Consider the following 19,596-nt stretch of genomic DNA (forward strand, 5'->3'; position numbering starts at 1 on the left):
ATAAGTAGCATAGGATAATGGTCCTTAGGCTTGATGAGTCTCAGCAAATGTTCCATTACATCTTGAATCTTTGCACCAGGCATGCAGAACACCTTTCTTGACATCATGTACGGTTGGCAGATGGGTGTCTCTGTACCTCTCAGAAGGGAATCGCCAACCACCATTACCTTTTGTCTCTTATTGGCTACTGCTCCATCAGTTTTGAGATTTTTTAGCTCTGTTTTTTTTCCTGTTCTTGAGATATTATATCAGTTCTTCAATTCAACAGAAGATGGAGTAGTGAGGTTCACTTTGCAGGATCTGGTGATTTGTGTCCAGCTGTCCTCTTTTAGCCCAATGTTTCCATCCCCTTTGCTGGAGATCCTTGATGCATCAAAATTCATATCTGGGATGGATTTCTGATTTTCACAGATGTCCCTTATCTTGCCACCTTGTCTCTTAGTTCTTGTACTTCTTTCATGCAACTTGTACATGAAACCAGTCCCTCAATGTGGATCAAGCAATCAATCTGTGCTGATGCAGAAGCTGTAACGGGAGCAGCAACAGCTTTGGAGGTATGATATTTTTTAACCATACTGAATCTAGAAGAGCTTTTTCAACCTGTGGGTAGAAAGAGCAGTACCTATCAAGGTTGCAACCCTGTTCAGTAAATAAGGAGCAGGTAGTTACTATTTTGTGAGATTGAAGAACTTATACAGATTCCCTTTGTGGGTGTAGTTCATTATACTTCCTCACCTTTATACAGATATTCTATTTATACGTATATACTGTAAATATTTCTACATATACTACTTGATACCGTGTTTCCCTGAAAATAAGACCTACCCCAAAAATAAGCCCTAGATAAATCGACCTCAAATGTCCCTGGATTCACCAGCAACAGCGCTTCCCCCCCCCCCCCCGCCACACAGCCGAACCTCACTGACCCTCCCATCTTTCGATCTCTCCCTCCCATCCGAACTCTGCTGACCCTCCCACCACAGAGACCAACATACTTCCTTCCTAACAGCAGCATTGGCAGTACTCTAAACAGGCTGTTCGCGGTCTTCTTCTGCCAGCGATTCCGTCTGCCGCATCACTGTTGTCATTAGCAATGCAGAACAGGGAAGGCCCCGGTGGGAGAAGGCCATGAAGCAGCCTGTTTAGAGGGCTGCCAACGCTGCTTTTAGGAGGGAGGTATGTCGGTCTCTGCGGTGGGAGGATCGGCAGGGTAGGAGGGACAGTTGGAAAGATGGTAGGGTCAGCGGGGGGTTCGGCTGCGCGGGGGGATGGGAGGGAGGAAGAGATAGAAAGATGCTTGCTCAAGAGTTCTGCTGCATGGGAGGAAGGGAGGGATAGAAGCTGTGCAAGGGTTCTGCTGCATGAGGGCTGGCATTGAATATTCGGGAATAATGCAGACAATAGTCAGCAAAACACTCACTGCCGCTGGCTGAATATTTACCTCAGAGGAGAGCAGGGGATATCATTTTATACTCATTTCACACCCCTCTCATCTTTAAATATTTCTCCCAAGTTATTTTTCAAATGGTTACACTACATTTGCACTTTATGTGTGAGCTTTGCTATACATAAGGCATTTTTGAGAGGACAAAATAAGCATACAGAGTTCATCTAGACTTTAAGCTTTTGGGGGAGCAGGGACTTATTATACTTGAACAACTATAACCACACCTTGAGAAATACAAATACAATTCATAGTCAAGATAGTATATAAGACCAAGTTTCATCCTTTTAATTAAATACAAAACAGAGCACTGGCAGGTTTCTTCTGTTGTTTTTCAGCTTCCAGCTCAATCAGAACTAGAACTGGAACCCAGTGCCATAAGCCTTTATCTGCAATTATAATATAACAATTATATTTATATTTAATTAATTATATTTATAATCTGGAGATATTTTCACTTTATTTTATATCCCCCTCAACTCGTTTAATCCAGTTAATGTAGCAAATGTTCTCAGTCAGGAGCCATGCATCCTCTCTGTTTCTGGAACCCTTCTATCATGGGCCCATCTGACTAGTAAGCATCATAGCAATTCTGACTCTGAGCTGACCCAGGTCTTTCTTTCAGTAGCACTGACACTCAGCTATCAAGCTGGCTCTCAAAGCAGCATTTTAATCAATCTGTCTTATTCTTGAAAAAAATATGAAAATATAGGTATCACTGGTTTAAAAGAATTACAAATAAAAAAACAAAAAACAGAACAAAATAAACTAGTACAGGAAATTATGGACTGTTTGAAAAAAGTACTTTACCATATCTCAGCTAGGACTGGGGCTGGCAGACCTGACTGTAAAAAGAAGGTGCGAGCCTGATCTCCTAAAAAGAGAACAGAGATAAAATTAATTCAACTGTTTTTTTCAAATTATAAGAACATAAGAACATAAGCAGTGCCTCTGCCGGGTCAGACCAGAGGTCCATCCCGCCCAGCAGTCCGCCCCCGCGGCGGCCCAACAGGTCATGACCTGCCTTAATCACCAGAAGGGGCCCCCTTGCCCCCTAGGTTTCTCATCGAAGTCCTATCTTCCCATCAATGTCCTAACCCTCCGGCCTTGCACCTGCACGACCTGGTGAGCTGTCTATACTTATGCAACACCCCAGCACCTCCCTCAGTACCCCACGATCCCCTTTTCCCTCAGGAATCTGTCCAATCCCTGTTTGAATCCCTGTACTGTACTCTGCCGGATCACTTCCTCCGGGAGCGCATTCCATTTGTCCACGACCCTTTGGGTCCTTTCATTAAGAGAAAATCTCTTATTACTTCAGCTTGATATAATACTAATCATTAAATTTTACACAATTTACAACATCAAAATACAAAAAAATTAGAACCCAAAAGAGACACAACAGAATAGGCTACAGCCCTTATCCTCCCAAAAACCATTGCAAATTACATATAAATTTAAAAAATTTGTATATCACCTAAGTTCTAATTGGTTTCCAAGAAGCAAACATTCATAAAATTAAATGACTTTCAACCATCTGGTCTACATACAACATACATTCACTTTCCTTCATTGCTCATAGGGTTCCCAAATTCTCATATTTTCCATCATATCGTGCACTAAAATAATTAACTATATCATCCTATATACAAATCTCTATTGAAAAAAAACAAACCTCCTCTAAAAGTAGGAGTTTCCACCTGATTCCAAATTGTGGTGTCAGCTTCTCCTATGTTTGATAAAATGCCAGAAGAGAAATTTCTCTCTCCCTTTCACAACTCATGTTCCTCCACCAGCAACTCCCACTCCAGAATACTCTCTTAGCAAATAAAAGTTACCCCAGCATCTTCAATTTTACTCAATCCCAAATTGGGTCCAACCCCTTTAATTTTCTGATGATAGACATACAGATTCAGGAAAAGCAAAAATCAGTCTTATAAGGTATTTAGAATTCTTAAAGAGTAGTGAGTGCTATTTTTTGTGTTTGATAATTCCAAAGGAATTTAGAAAGCAACATGTCTATTTGACTACAGAAAACTTTGGGAATAAAGAGGGGATTATACAAAGAATACAATTTTATTTTGGGCATGGTCATCTTTTTATTTTTTTAACTGATAATTGTAATACATATATAAAGATCAGATCATATAACAGCACAGAAGATGTATGTGATTTTTTTAATGCACCCGTCTTTATTTCAATAAAGAACCCAAACAGTATATAAATTTAATCCCAGCTTCCCCCGCCTAATCCCCACCCTCCTCTTTAACAAATTCTATAGCTCCCCCAAAGATACAATCCAGTTCTTTAATACAGACCTCCTTAGTCCTTAGTAATATTCTCAAGACTCGATCAAAACTTCGCAAATTACTATATTTTGAGGCTGTAAGTTTATATATATGAAACTCAAAGAACAGAAAACAAAACTCACCTGTAATATACCCTCCTACAGGATTCAGGCTTTCAAACTGCTTGTCATGCTTACTCCGTTCTTCTGTGGTAATGGCCCACATATTTAGGCCGCCTAGAATATGTTAGAAATTATCACTGTATAATAAAAAGTGATCTACATATTTGTATATTAAACTCACAGAAAACTGTTAAACAAAACCAAATATAAAGTATGCAATTTTCATCCATAAGGCTCAAGGAACTAATACCAAGATTCATTTTTTTCTTTTTCAAATAAGGTTAATAGATACAAGCATAGACTGGTCAAAAATAAAGCTAGCAATTAAGAACCACATACTGTACTTACTAGTGACCATTCCTCTTCTGGCTGGTATTTTTTAAAACTCAAATCACATCCAGTAGAATAAGACAGTCAAAGTTTGCTCTCTTTTCCCAAAAGTCATGAAGGGAAACCCCAAAAGATTAGGTTACTCACCTCTGCTAATCTTCTTTCTTGTAAATAGCCTCTGGAAGCTTCACCATAGGTCTCTGGTGGTTCCCCCCCCAGATCAGGGGGGTGGCTTTCGGCCTTCCTTCCGGAATGACGGAAGATAACCTCAGACCAGTGGGTCCTCGAGGTGCTCAGGGAGGGCCTTCGACTGCAGTTTTTCAGTCATCCACTGGACTCCTTCCTGTCTTCGCCGGTGGGAAACCCGGACAAAGCCAACAAGGTGCGAATCACAGTGTGCAGGTTGCTGGATCTGCCGGCCATAGAGCCCGTTCCAAGCAGAGTCTTGGGCTCCGGGAGATACTCAATATACTTCATTGTGCCACAGAAAGACTCTGAAGATTGCAGGCCTATTCTGGACCTGAAGGCAGTGAACGCCTTCCTATGGGTTCCACATTTCCGGATGGAAACAGTGCATTCCGTTGTGGCTTTGTTCTGTCGATGTAATAGGCCAAAGCATGCTTAGAGTCCAGAGTGTGAAGCACCATTTCTCCTGCATGAGAATGAGGCTTAGGAGAAAAAACAGGAAGCACAATTGACTGATTGAGATAAAATTCAGTGACAACTTTCAGCAGAAACTTTAGATGCGTGCGAAGAACCATTTTGTCATGGTGAAAAACTGTGAAATATGGATCTGCCACTAATGCCTGAAGCTCTTTGACTCTCCTTGCTGAAGTGAGTGATATGAGAAAAACAACTTTCTAGGTAAGAAACTTGAGATGAGCTGTAGCCATTGGTTCAAATGGAGGCTTTAAGGTCCCAGGTTTGAGAAGTGGTTTTACACTGAAAAGACCTTTCATGAATCTGGAGACCAAAGGATGATTAGTAAGAGGTTTACCCTCGACTGTGAGGTGGAAAGCTGTAATAGCACTAAGATGGAATCTAATAGCTGTAGATTTGAGTCCCAAGTCAGAGAGATGAAGTAGGTAATCCAACACTAGTTCAACTGTCAAGGAAGTTGGATCATGATGATGATGATGAAGAAGACATTATTGAATGGCTGGTCTCCTGGAGGCGTCTATAATATTACAGACAGGCTGAGAGAGATGTAATTCAGATGAATTTAACCCAAGCAATATCAAACTGTCAGATTGCCTACAGCAGTGTTTCTCAACTACTTCAAGCTAAGTTCCAAAACCACTGACCTCCCAAGCTGTGCCCCAGATCCCGCCCCCTTTACTAATTGTAATGCTATTTTTTCCATTCATATATACACAATATACACAGCAGATATAAATTCTCAAAACTGACACATTTCAATCACTATATTGAAAATAAAATCATTTTATCTACCAGCGATCCTCTGCAGGCTGCTGTAATTAGCTTTTTTTTAAGTTCAAGAAATTTTATTGAGTTTGGTATATTAAGTACAATAAATGTTAACAAGGCAAGAAACATGCACGCTGCACCAATGCAATGAGTCACAAGAAATTATCTACATAATGTGATACAGCAGGCAGACCCATGCCTATCTAGAAAGAGGGGAGTAGCAGCACAACACGCAGCCAAAAGTACATGTAATATCCAAAGCACAGAGAGACACCGGAGACTCATGCAAACATTGGGAATGAGCCATAAAGAATGAGCCAGATTTAAATGATGACAATCATGTTTCCACACATGAGCTGAATGTCGTCAGCCTGTGTTGCAATAGGAGTTAACCGGACTCCATATTTTAGTATAGGAGCTTGTGGCCTTGTGTTTAGCTTTAAAGGGGGAAGCCGTAGGATGCAAGACAGAAGGGGGAAACATGCAGGCCTTCAGCGAATCAGGCAGCCCTAGTGTTGTACTGTGTAGGGAAGTCAGCTGGCAGGTGCCTCTCTTCCTCCTCAGTGTGCTGTGGCACACTTGGAATCTCAGGAGGCACACAGTTTGAGATACACTGGCACATTGAAACATTTGAGTCCAATCCAAGAGGAATGCATCCGTCTCCAGGTGGTGAGGCGAATAAAGTCTGTAACAGAACTGGGGCAACTTGTGGTTGTGGGGAGATGCGAACAAGTCTATTCGAGAAGTGCCCCATTGAGCAAAGATGAGATGAAGAATTGCAGAGTTGAGTGTCCACTCGTGAGGCTGAAGAATTCTGCTCCCCCTGAATGTAGACTGCTTTCAGGAATATGTTGTGAGCAGTTGCCCAAAACCAGATCTTCTGGGCCTCTTGACAAAGCAGGAGAGATCCCATGCCTCCTTGCTTGTTTATGTAGTACATTGCTACTTGGTTGTCCGTACAAAGCAGGAGGACTTGAATGTCGAGAAGATGCTGGAAAGCTTTGAGAGCATAATAAATCACCCCGAGTTCTAGAAGATTGATGTGAAATTTACGCTTAGTAGTGCTGGGAAATTTTAATGCAGTAATGAATCCCAGAATGGAAAAAATGGGGGCACCCCTCTAGGAGTTTTCAGGCCAGCCAAAGGACTGAATATTTTTAGAAAGTGTTATGCCATGGTTGGCCAGGGTGGATATGTGGTCACTTTGGCTATTAGGTGTGAATCTTCATGTCTGCTTGCTTTTTCAGCTGCAATCCTTGCTTGACATCTGTGCCAGACAATTAGCAGCCTTACAGCTTACTTTCGTGAGAGCAAGTTGTTTATCAACTTGTATCATATCTCTTATACTGTTTCATGTCTTACCAGGAAGGGACGAGGAAGGTTGCTCATGGTACTGTAATTAGCAAGGGCCTGAGCTCATTCCATCTGTGAGAGTTAGGAGATAAGGGGGACACCTGTTGTTACTGCAGAAACAGCAGTGTCTGTGTGTGTGAGAAATTCAGCACTTTCTGTGCTATAAAAGACTGAGAGTCACAGACTGGATTTTGAATCTTGCTGCGGCCTCGGGACTACCGTGAGACTGGGTCCCTTCCCTTGATCGATCAGATTCCCGGTCAGTATTGGAAGGGGGCGTGCCAGACATGGTGAAGTATTCTATTTAGTGTATATAATAATAATAATAACAGCTTATATACCGCAATACCGTGAAGTTCTATGCAGTTTACAGAAGATTAAGCAAAGGTAACAAATTGATTGACTTTAAGAGGGGAGGAAAAAAAGAGAATTAATAGGACAGGAAATTCATTGTTGAGGAGAGAGTGATCAATAGGATAAGTTAATCGCTATAGAGGGGAGAGAAAAGAGAGGATCAGTTGTCTAGATGCTTTAGGAACAAGTGTATTTTTAGACGTTTCCTAAATTCCTCATAAGTAGTGGGCGAAAGCAATTGTTCTAGGTCTTTACCCCATGATGCTGCTTGGTGTGAGAGAAGGTGTTCATGGTGTTTTTTCAGTTTACAACCTCTCACTGGGGGGGGGAAATGAATTGAAATGTGAGCTTCTCTTGTGTCTGTTGGCTGAGAAGAAGAAAAGGTCAGTTATGTATTTAGAGGCAAGTCCGTGTAGTGCTTTAAAGCAGAAGCAGGCAAATTTAAACTTTACGCGTGCCTCCATTGGCAGCCAATGCAGCTGCCGGTAGTAGGGTGTCACATGGTCAAATTTCTTTAGCCCAAAGATCAGTCTAACTGCTGCATTTTGCATCAATTGTAAACATTGCATATTCTTTTGGGAAATTGCTAAATAGGCGATGTTACAGTAGTCAAGTAGACTTAGTACGAGGGAATGGACTAGGGTTCTGAATGCCGATGTATCGAAATAAGCTTTAATGGATCTGAAACTTCAAACCCTTCTTCAGGTATGTGAAAGGGAAACAACCAGCCAGAGAGGAAGTGGGACCACTGGACGACGGAGATAGGAAAGGAGTGATAAAGGAGGAAAAAGAGATAGCTGAAAGGTTAAACAAATTCTTCTCGTCGGTCTTCACCAGAGAGGACACATCCAATATCCCAGAACCCGAGGTGATTATAAACGGAGAACACGACGAAAGGCTGGTACAACTAGAGGTAAGCAAAGAGGATGTCCTCAGACAGATAGACAGACTAAAGAGCGACAAATCACCAGGCCCGGACGGCATCCACCCAAGGGTACTAAAAGAACTGAGAAACGAAATAGCAGAGACACTTCGACAAATATGTAACCTCTCCCTAAAAACTGGGGAGATCCCAGAGGAGTGGAAAATAGCAAATGTCACACCCATCTTTAAGAAGGGATCAAGGGGTGACCCGGGAAACTACAGGCCTGTGAGCTTGACCTTGGTTCCTGGAAAGATGATGGAAGCAATGGTAAAGGACACAATCTGCGAACACATAGAAAACAATGGACAACTGAAGGCGAGCTAGCATGGCTTCTGCAAGGGAAGGTCATGCCTCACGAACTTGCTGTACTTCTTTGAGGGAATAAACAGTCAGAAGGATAAGGGTGAATCCATAGACATCATTTACCTTGACTTCCAAAAAGCCTTCGACAAGGTACCTCACGAACGGCTACTTAAAAAACTGTGGAACCACGGGGTGCAAGAGGATATCTACCGATGGATCAAACACTGGCTAGTGGGCAGGAAACAGAGGGTTGGAGTCAAGGGCCAATACTCAGATTGGCAATGGGTCACGAGCGGAGTTCCGCAGGGGTCGGTGCTGGGACCTCTACTATTCAATATATTTATTAACGATCTGGAGACGGGGACAAAATGTGAGGTTATCAAATTTGCTGATGACACCAAACTCTGCAGCAGGGTTAGAAACACGGAAGACTGTGAAGACCTACAAAGGGACCTAACGAGACTGGAAGACTGGGCAAAAAAGTGGCAAATGAGTTTTAACGTAGAGAAATGCAAGGTCATGCATGTAGGGAAAAAGAACCCGATGTTCAACTACAAAATGGGGGGGAACACTGCTAGGGGTGAGTAACCTGGAAAGGGACCTGGGGGTGATGGTCGACTCATCACTGAAACCATCGGCGCAATGTGCGACAGCCTCAAAGAAAGCAAACAGAATGCTGGGCATCATCAAAAAGGGTATCACAACCCGGACGAAGGAAGTCATCATGCCGCTGTATCGCGCAATGGTGCGCCCGCACCTGGAGTACTGTGTTCAATACTGGTCGCCGTACCTCAAGAAGGACATGGCAGTACTCGAGGGAGTGCAGAGGAGGGCGACTAAGCTGATAAAAGGTATGGAAAATTTTCCATACGCTGACAGGTTAAAAATGCTGGGGCTGTTCTCCCTGGAGAAGAGGAGACTTAGAGGGGACATGATAGAAACCTTCAAAATCCTTAAGGGCATAGAGAGAGTAAATAAGGACAGATTCTTCAAACTGAGAGGAGCCACAAGCACTAGGGGTCACTCGGAGAAATTGAAAGGGGACAGGTTTAGAACAAATGCTAGAAAATTCTTTTTTACGCAGAGGGTGGTAGACACATGGAACGCGCTTCCGGAGGAAGTGATAGGCCAGAACTCTGTACAGGGATTCAAGAAGGGTTTGGATAGGTTCCTGGAGGATAAAGGGATAGAGGGGTACAGATAGAACTTGAGGTAGGTTATAGAAGTGGTCAGAAACCACTTCACAGGTCGCAGACCTGATAGGCCGCCGCGGGAGCGGACCACTGGGCGAGATGGACCTCGGTCTGACCCAGTGGAGGCAACTTCTTATGTTCTTATGAGCTTCCAGAGAGTAAAGAATCCCTTTCTGATTAAGGAGTCTACCTGGTCTTTCATGGTTAGACATTGATCCAAAGTTACACCTAATATCTTTATGGTGGGCTGGATAGGGTAACTAAGTTTACTGATACATAGTGGTGATTTGGTGTCAAGCGGATGTGGCGAAGCAACGAAGAAAGTTGTCTTTTCTTAATTAAGTTTGAGCCTAAAGTTTGTCATCCAGTGCTCCATCACGTTTATGGCTTCTGAAGCTTTGGGAATAGTTTCAGAGACAGAATTAGCGAATGGGATGATAATCGTAAAGTCATCTGCATAACTAAATAGTTTTATCCCCAGCTGGGTTAGCTGCGTGCCCAGTGAGGACATATAGATGTTGAAGAGCAATGGAGATAGTGGAGACCCTTGTGGCACACCGGATGGATTGCTCCAGATGTCTGAAAGCTCATAATTAAAACGTACCTGATAAGTGCGGGATCTAAGGAAACCAGTTCAGCACCTCATCCCTGATACCAATTGCATCTAGGCTATATTCTCTGTCTATTTATTATCTGATGTTTATCTGCATTATTTTGTATTATCTGATGTTTATGCAAACAAAAGGAGACGGCACCATAACAGGATTTCTCCTGTGAGCACCTTAGGGGAAAATTGTCATACTTTTTTTTTTTTTAAAGGAAAAAAATGGGACCAACTGCTAAAATTAATTCTCAACCAGAGGGGAGTCAAGCAGACATTTGATGTTATTTATTTTAAAAAAGCAAAAAAAAAAACCTTGCTAAACCACCCTTCAGCTCACCAAATCAGCCATTTCATATTGGCGATTTGCATGGGGCAGGAGCGTAGGAAGATCGCTCCTGCCCCGAAAGCCCGCTAGACCACCAGGTAAGGCTGGGATGCCAGGGGGAAGGCAGGAGGGAGGCAGGGAAAGTCCAAAATTAAGCTTTTTTCTTCCCCTAAAAGAAAAAAAAATCGCGAATAACCGAATCCGCGGATGCTGAAATCATGGATTCGGAGGGGGCAGTGTATAATGCAAGCAGTATAAAGTAAGGTGGGGAGTGTGTGGCACAGTGGTTAAAGCTATAGCCTCAGCACCCTGAGGTTGTGGGTTCAAACCTACGCTGCTCCTTGTGACCCTTGGAAAGTCACTTAATCCCCCCCATTGCCCTGGGTACATTAGACAGATTGTGAGCCCGCTGGGACAGACAGGGAAAAATACTTGAGTACCTGAATAAATTCATGTAAACCATTCTGAGCTCCCATGGGAGAATGGTATAGAAAATTAAATAAATAAATACTATGAAGTAGTTACCAGTGACAGGAGAGCTCTTGTGGTTTCTAGAAGGATGAAATGCTATGTAGGCTGCTGTGGAAAAGCATATGAGGTCTGACAATTAAATTCATGAACTCATCCTAGAAAAAAGAGCTACATGCCTCATTGCTAACTATCACTTTGGGCACCTTCAAAATGCTCCCTTGGGAAGCTATGCACCAATGCCAGCCTCTAGTCCACCCTTCAAAACAATTTTAGAACTCTATTTATGAAATGGCCATCAGAGCTGTTGTACTCCATGTCATCAAAATGTCTTCCTTTCAATATTTCCCTTATCTTTGGGTAAAGAAAAAAGTCACAGGGGGCCAGATCTGGTAAGTAGGGAGGGTATGCCAATATTTTCAGTTAAGATTTTCCTTTTTCTCTATTGATGTTTACTTGATCTGCTATGCTCTCACAGTCAGACAACGATTTTGATGCATAATTCAACAAATTTTTGCAATGTCGTCAGTTTTGCTCATTACTGGCTGCCCTGACCTCTCTTCATCAGTAACGCTTTCTCTCCCCTCAGAAAAACATTTAATCCATTTGTACACTGCCGTTTTCTTCATGGCATTATCCCCATAAACTTGGACTAACATTTCCCCGATTTCATTTCCACTCTTGCCAAGTTTAAGACAGATTGCCAAAGCAGAAAAAACAACGAAGGTGACTGGATGGTGTTCAGTCTCGTTTATTGACAAGAAAGACGCGACACAATCGTGTTTCAGCCCTAACGGGCCTGCCTCAGGAGTCTACAAACATAATATTGTTAAAAACAAAATAAATAAAAATGCGAATATCAAACTAAATTCATAAATCCAGTTAAAACAGGTTAAAAACAAGGAAAATAATTTAAATAAACCGTGACATTCAAATTAACATGGAATTAATGGAATAAAAGATATCACAAATGTCACAATTAAACCTTAAAAACATGCAGGCATAAATTTTAGGAGCAAAATGGTGTAGAGGCAAACAAATGTACATTTTTCAACATGTGTCAACTGTGTGCAAATAAAGTGTAAGCAAATAAATAAATTTATGACAGAAACAATCTCATTATGAATTACCTATGTCCATTTACATAAAATCCTAAAACTTTATTGTTGCACCATATATACAAAGAAACATATTATATTAAAAACAAGTATCTTAAAACAAAAAAAAATTCACACTACAATGGTTTATTAAAATGGAATAAAATGAAACAACAAAAATTTTTTAAAAACCACAACAAAGAGACAATGGATAAAAAAGAAGAAAAGAATACAAAAAGCAAAATCGAAGTCTTATATGTGTGAGAGCCAATAAAAAACTTTAATGAAGTGCTTGGTGTCCATGCTAATAACAAAACGAATTATGCCCACCATTCAGTACAATAAATAAATACCTGAAATTTTGACGAGATGATATAAGTAAAAATATCCAATCTTCGAGACTTGTTTCTGTATTAGATTCTGATGTAGAATGAAAATAAATACAAATTAAAACTGAAAAGGGGGGAACCTAGATAAAAAAAACAAAAAAAAGGGGGGGAGAGAAGGAGAAAATAAAAAAAATGAGAAAAAAGAAAAGGAAAGAGAAAAGAAGAAAGAAAAGATAAAGGAAGGGACAGAAATGTGGAAAGTGGGAAAAGAAGAAAAAACAGAAAGAAAAAAAAGTGACTAAGAAAATGATCTACTCACATACAAATGCCGATGATTAAAGAAAATATAGCATCCAGAAGTGTCCTATTTAAAACAATAATGGAACATTGGATGTCTGAACTATATGCATTAGGGCCGTTGCAAAAAAACTGAATGAATATAAAGACACTCCCAAAACATAAATGAATAAGCAACATATGAATTTATGAATATAGTTTGATATTTGCATTTTTGTTTATTTTGTTTTTAACATTACAGTATTATGTTTATAGACTTCTGAGGCAGGCCCGTTAGGGCTGAAGCACAATCGTGTCGAGTCTTTCTTTTCAATAAACGAGATTGAACATCTAGTCACCTTTGTTGTTTTTTCTGCTAATTCAAGCTCAGACATGCTCACAACGGCACACAAAAACATGCCACTCAGCAAGACACCACCACACATTGACATGAATATAGCTGTGAGACACTGATATACCAAGGTTATGAGACCTTACCAAGCTGTTTGTATAGTGCTGCCAATGTAAGTGCACAGTGGCAAGTTCATGAACTTAATTGTTAGACTTCGTACTTGTTAAGTATTGTTGGAGATGGGTTCTCAAAAAGCCTCAGTTTCTTTGAAATCTGAGGTAGTTAGGTTCTGTTTTGATAATTGTTGGAAGATTGTTCTAGGTCTTGGTGTTGAGATAGATTGAGTAGTAAGTTAAATATGTGCTTATATTTTACACCTTTTGGGAGAGGGAAGGATCAATTGAAATGTTTTAATTTTTCTGGCTGATACTGATCAGGAGTTGACAAAAAGATTTATAAGTGGTTCTATGGAGTTCGTATAAAGGATTTGGAATGACGCTGGAGTTCGCATAGAGGATGGGAATGATGGATGTGGAGTTCGCATATAGGATGGGAATGACGCTGGAGGACCTTACTGGACTAGCACAAAGCCAATCTCTTGATCTGTAATTCATCAAGTCGCTAGAACTTGAACGCGAGTCAATGGCACCTAACATGCAAGCAAAGCAAAGCACAGCACAGCACATCCTGCACAGTCAATCAACAAACTATCCCACAAGAGCAAATTTATAAGAGCATGCTCCCTTTTGTGCAGGCACTAATGGATAGAAAGTCATTTCATTGCTCTAATAAAACATGAGCTTGAAAGGTAACCAAGGTCTAACAGATGGGTTTATATTTATAAACCAAAGAAATATTCAAAAAGTTTTTACAAAAGCTATTTTACTGATGTAAAAAAGCAGAATGTGCAGTATGTTAACAGATGGTGACTGAGGATTCCTGCCAGTTTTCAAACAGCTAGGTTGGGTTAAGAAGCAACTCTGGAACTCTAGCTCTTCAGCTCAGACACTAGAATGGACAAGTTCAGATCTTTCAAATAAACTCCTGGGTATCCGTCTGCAGTAACGATAAGTGCAGTAACCTGGGAGCCAAGGGAACTGGGTTTGATTCCCACTGGAGCTCCTTGTGACTCAGGGCAAGTCACTTAACCCTCCATTTCTCCAGATTCAAAATAAGTACCTGTAATTTTTTTTTAAACTACATTTCTTCAGAGATGGGGAAGCAGTAAAATAAGAGGTCGTGAGTTGATGCTGCAGTATGAGAAATTTAGGGGCAACATCAGGAAATACTTTTTCACAGAAAGGGTGATAGATGCCTGGAATGCCCTCCCATGGAGGTTGTGAAGACAAAAATGGTCATGGAATTAAAGAATGTATGGGATAAACACAAAGGAACATTATATAGAAAGGACAGAATCCAATTAAAGCAAAACTTAAATGACCTCATAACTATCACAAAACCAATTTCTTTTTAGATCCGCAATTCATCAAGTCACTAGGACTCGAGCACAAGTCGATGGCACCTAACAACAGCAACACTGAAGAACTAAGGCCAGTACTGGGTAGACTTGCACGTCTGTGTCCCGTATACGGCCATTCAGTTGAGGTTGGGCTGGTTGATGGTTTAGATGGGCTGGCGTGAGCTTAGACGGAGACTTCAGTAGATGGAACCTCAGCACAGTACTGGGCAGAGTTCTGGGTTTCTGGCCCAGAAATATCTAGGAAAAAGGACAATTTAAATTAAATCAGTAATTTAAAGAGAGGGTACGGTTGGGTAGACTGGATGGACCATTCGGGTTTTTATCTGCATCATTTACTATAGGCTCCTTTTACAAAGGTGCGCTAGCGTTTTTAGTGCATGCACTGGATTAGCATGCGCTAGCTGAAAAATTACCACCTGCTTAAAAGGAGGCGATAGCGGCTAGCGTGCGCTAAAACCACTAGCGCACCTTTGTAAAAGGAGACCCATGTTACTATGTTAACTGACAGCAGCTTCAACTCTGGACACCTTGTTGGGTAGACTAGATACAGGTCTATCTGCTAAAATTTATTATGTTACTATTGAAAAATAATGTCTGGGGGAATTCTGTACCCAAAAAAATTAAAATTTGAATTTATAAATTCTGTCAAATTATGCATATTTATTAATACCACTGCCTATGAGCAGAAATTAATTCAAACTTAAAGACAGTCAGGATTTAGATCAAATTATATTGTCCTCATTACCCTACTTGATAATTTGTGCTTTTTGATTGATCAAGGGAAAACAGCATTTTTGATCAAGCTTGATGTATCAGTAGATTTTGGTCTAGATCAGGGGTGTCCAACCTGCGGCCTGAGGGCTACATGCGGCCCCGTGAAGTATTTTGTGTGGCCCTGGTCAAGGGCGATGCAGTGTTTTCCTCTGCTGCCCCCGGGTGTTTACCGTCTTACCGGCTCCATCTTCTATCTTGCTGTAGCGTTTGCGCATTTGTGCAGCCCCAGAAACATTTTTTTCTGCCAATGCGGCCCAGGGAAGCCAAAAGGTTAGACATCCCTAGTCTAGATCATGACTTATTGCTGGTTAGACCATCAGAGATAGGCTTGCTCTGGCCAATTTTTAATTGATGTTCTGTTGTTTGTTTGTTTTTTAAAGACAGAGGGGTGTGTTATAAAAGTTGGAGAATGTTTATCTAAAAAGCAGGTTCCAGGCTCCAGGATTCCTCTAATTTCTCCCATTTTATTTGGATTTATATTTTCAATCTTTGGACTTACTTCTAAAAAATGGGGATAATTCAATATTTATATGCAGATAATATTCAACTGATGATCCCGATCACTTTTTCATTAAAGGAGACTTAGAAACATCTCAACAAATGTTTTAATGTTAGAAAAACTTGCAAGACAGAGAGCTACTCAGCAATTAGACTGGAAAAAAAAATAATATTTTGTGAGTGGGAGGTCCACAATAAATGGGGAGAGTGTGGTACAGTGGTTAAAGCTACAGTCTCAACACCCTGAGGTTGTGGGTTTAAACCCACACTGCTCCTTGTGACCCTGGGCAAGTCACTTAATCCTCCCATTGCCACAGGTACATTAGATAATATTGTGAGCCCACTGAGACAGACAAGGAAAAATGCTCGAGTACCTGAATAAATTCATGTAAACCATTCTGAGCTCCTTTGAGAGAATGGCATAGAAAATTGAATAAATATATACATTTTGTAATCTAAGATTCAAAGTTTAGGTTTTATATTGGATTCTGAACTGATGATACAGAATCCAATATAACATCTAACAATGGAGAGCCAGGTTACAGTGATAAAGTTGTTTTGTGGCTATCTGCCAGATGAGGTATTATCTATTAAAAGACAATCTAAATTTAATTGTGAAGGCAACTGTTATTTTTAGTTTGGATTACTGTAAATCTGGTTTATTTAAGGTTAAGATAAAATCCAGTGTACCAGATTACAGCTAATCTAAAACATGGAGCTGGGCAAGCTTGAATGCAAAAGGGGGGGGGGGGCAGAGAGCCAACCATCTCCTGAATAAATTTCATTGGATGCCAATAAGTTTAAGGACATAAAGCAATATGGGACAGGGTTGAGCTATGTAAGTACATATCTGACAACACTGATGTAGGCCCTGTTTCTTTTCCAGCCAGTCCAAGTTATAACATTCAATCAGCCTAACTATCTGTGGCATCACTTTCCTGGTTTTGGGAGGAGGGAGAGGAAGAGGTTATAGTAAGACTTTTTTTGGGGGGTAGGGGGTTTACTGCCATGATAATGACCAAAATGAGGATTTTGCGACCCCCATTTAGGGTTGTAATCCATAGTTTGGAAACTAGAGGCTTAACAGTTAAAGGCCTGTCAGCTTCTGGAAGAGAAAACTGAGCAAGGATATGAGAAAGGATTATAAAATCAGGAGTGCTGTGGAACAATTTAAAATGAAACAGTTATTTACTAATTCCAAATAGCATTAGGACAAACAAATTAAGAAAGTACTTTTTCACTCAATGCACAATTAAGCTGTGGAATTTGTTGTCAGAGAAACATAGAAACATGAAAGCAGATAAAGGCCAAATGGCCCATCTAGTCCACCCATTTGCAGTAACTTCTGCCCATCCTCAGATAAACCTCTGCTCATCCGCAGATAAAGGCCAAATGGCCCATCTAGTCTGCCCATCCGCAGTAAGCTCTGCCGGTCTCGATCCCGCCCCCCTCTGGTTACTTCCTGATTTTCATGGGCGGGATCGAGACCAGCAAAGCCTATAGCAACTTGGCAATAGGGAAGACCCCCATGATGTCTGGCTTCTTCATTGCCAACTGGTTTAGCAGGACTGGGACCAAAGGCTGGGCTCATCACAATCCAGATTCGCCGCTGACTCCTCACTCTCCCCTCCTCCTCGTGAGTGGCAAATAGCATGGATGACCGCCATGGCTGCCTCCCGGAGGAATCAGCTACCTGCCTCGCATTTCGAGCCTGCCCTGGCCACACGACTCCATTCCCCACAGCCAGAGCCCCAGGTAGTGCTGGAAGTGGCAAAGGGAAAGGGTGATGGGGAGAGATCTTGAGGAAAGAGGGGAGAGGATGTGCTGGATGGAGGGGGCAAGACAGTAGATACTGGTTAGAAGACTGAAAATAAAGGGGGAAAGAGAGAGAAAGAAGATGCTGGAAGGGGGGAGAGAGGGAAGAGTTAGCAAAAAATAAAAACCTGGCAAATAATAGGATGAGGGAGAAGGAAAGCTGTAAATAGAAGCAGATAGAGATGCAGAAAAATAAATGGAGGAAAACTGAAAAGAAAGGGTTAAAGCCAGAAGTGGATGTAGGAGAGAAAGTGAAGGAGAGAAAAGGCAGACTGAAGATCCTGAAAGAAAATTAAGAAAAGACAGACAAAGAAGAAACAGAAATAAACATGAATAAAATAGCCAGACAACAAAGGTAGAAAAAAATAAATTGATTTTTAATTTCATGAACAGATAATGCAGTTTTACTGTAAATTTACACTGCTTTCTTCTTTTTATTTTCCAAAGCGTAGAGTGCTGTTTCTCTTTCTCTGGTGTTGAACTGCATATGGCTTCTTGAGGTTTAAGGAACAAAGAACTTGTGGAGAATCGATGTCCAAGTTGATGGCTTTATTGGGACAAACAAGTAATCCACATAAATACATCTAGGGCCGGAACCTCTAGAACAGGGATCTCAAAGTCCCTCCTTGAGGGCCGCAATCCAGTCGGGTTTTCAGGATTTCCCCAATGAATATGCATTGAAAGCAGTGCATGCACATAGATCTCATGCATATTCATTGAGGAAATCCTGAAAACCTGACTGGATTGCGGCCCTCAAGGAGGGACTTTGAGACCCCTGCTCTAGAAACATATGGACCCTACATGGTCCGTGTTTCGATGCAATTGTCTTCTTCAGGGGTCCCTACTGGTCCTAAAAATGAACTTGTGGATTAGAACGTGGAGATGATGCGGTATACAAACCTAAGGATTAGATTAGATTAGATTAGATTAAAACAAAGGTCTCTACACAAAACTGATGCGCTCAAAACACAGAATCATGCTCTGAGCTCCCAGAACTCCTCCCCTCCCCCCCCCGGTCTTCTTCGGGACAAGGAAATAATGGGAGTAAAATCCCGTGTTCTGCTGTTCCAGAGGAACTCTCTCAATGGTATTGAGAGTGAGCAGAGCTTGTACTTCCTGGAAAAGAAGGGGGGTCTGCGATGAATTGGAAGGAAACTATTTTGGAGGGTGATCTGATGGAATCTGCAGAAAATGAAGAGAATATCCTTCTTTGATGAGTGAGCGCACCCAGAGGTTGGAAGTGATGATTTCCCATCGGTGATAAAAGTCAGTGGCACGGAGGTAGGCTCAGGCTGGACTGGAGTTGGAGGTGTCAACATAGGAGCAAACTTGGCAAACATGTTACCAAACTCTCGTTGAAAGGTCATCGAGCATCTCTTTCAGATCATGCACTGATACTGAGGGTGTAGCTGTCGGTATTATAGGTGCTGCGGTGCGCTCCGGGGAGGATGACATCAATGATGATGCTCCTCTAGACTTGGAGGCCAGCTGCATGAGGGATCTCTAAGTGGCTGGCACGAATTGGCTTGATGCTTGAATGACCAGAGACTCAGCCTGGGAAGCTGGAGGCTTCTTGGCTATCTTACCTGACTGACATGGACCTCACGACATCAGGTGATGTCAAAGTCTTCCCTGATGACGATGGTTTGGTCATCGAAGTAGTCTTAGTCAACGTTGAGGCCGAAACCGATGTCGATGACTTGACTGGAGTAGATTCCATATTGCCAAAGATCTTGCTTTGCTGGATACGCTGGTTCTTGATAGTGCGGTTTTGTAGTGTGAACAAGACTCCACACAGTGGTCCGGTCCCAAACACTGGATGCACCACTTGTGTGGGT

At 41.5% G+C, this 19,596-nt stretch overlaps 1 protein-coding gene across 7 annotated transcripts in view; it reads right to left on the minus strand.

Annotated features, from left to right (window-relative positions):
- The window catches only part of ITSN2 (intersectin 2), a 317,097-nt gene that overhangs the window by 263,676 nt on the left and 33,825 nt on the right, over nucleotides 1-19,596 (minus strand). For 3 of the 7 annotated variants that reach the window (XM_033939780.1, XM_033939781.1, XM_033939779.1), the window contains exons 3-6: nucleotides 12,883-12,927; nucleotides 12,588-12,654; nucleotides 3,876-3,968; nucleotides 2,255-2,318 (exon numbers count right to left, since the gene is read on the minus strand). In XM_033939780.1, coding sequence (XP_033795671.1) covers nucleotides 2,255-2,318; nucleotides 3,876-3,968; nucleotides 12,588-12,654; nucleotides 12,883-12,927 — 269 coding nt within the window. Of the gene's footprint in view, nucleotides 1-2,254; nucleotides 2,319-3,875; nucleotides 3,969-12,587; nucleotides 12,655-12,882; nucleotides 12,928-19,596 lie in introns of those variants that run through there. The other 4 variants (XM_033939784.1, XM_033939783.1, XM_033939782.1 and 1 more) reach the window with 2 other exon arrangements.

Source organism: Geotrypetes seraphini, chromosome 3 (assembly GCF_902459505.1).
Source record: "Geotrypetes seraphini chromosome 3, aGeoSer1.1, whole genome shotgun sequence".
NCBI lineage: Eukaryota > Metazoa > Chordata > Amphibia > Gymnophiona > Dermophiidae > Geotrypetes > Geotrypetes seraphini.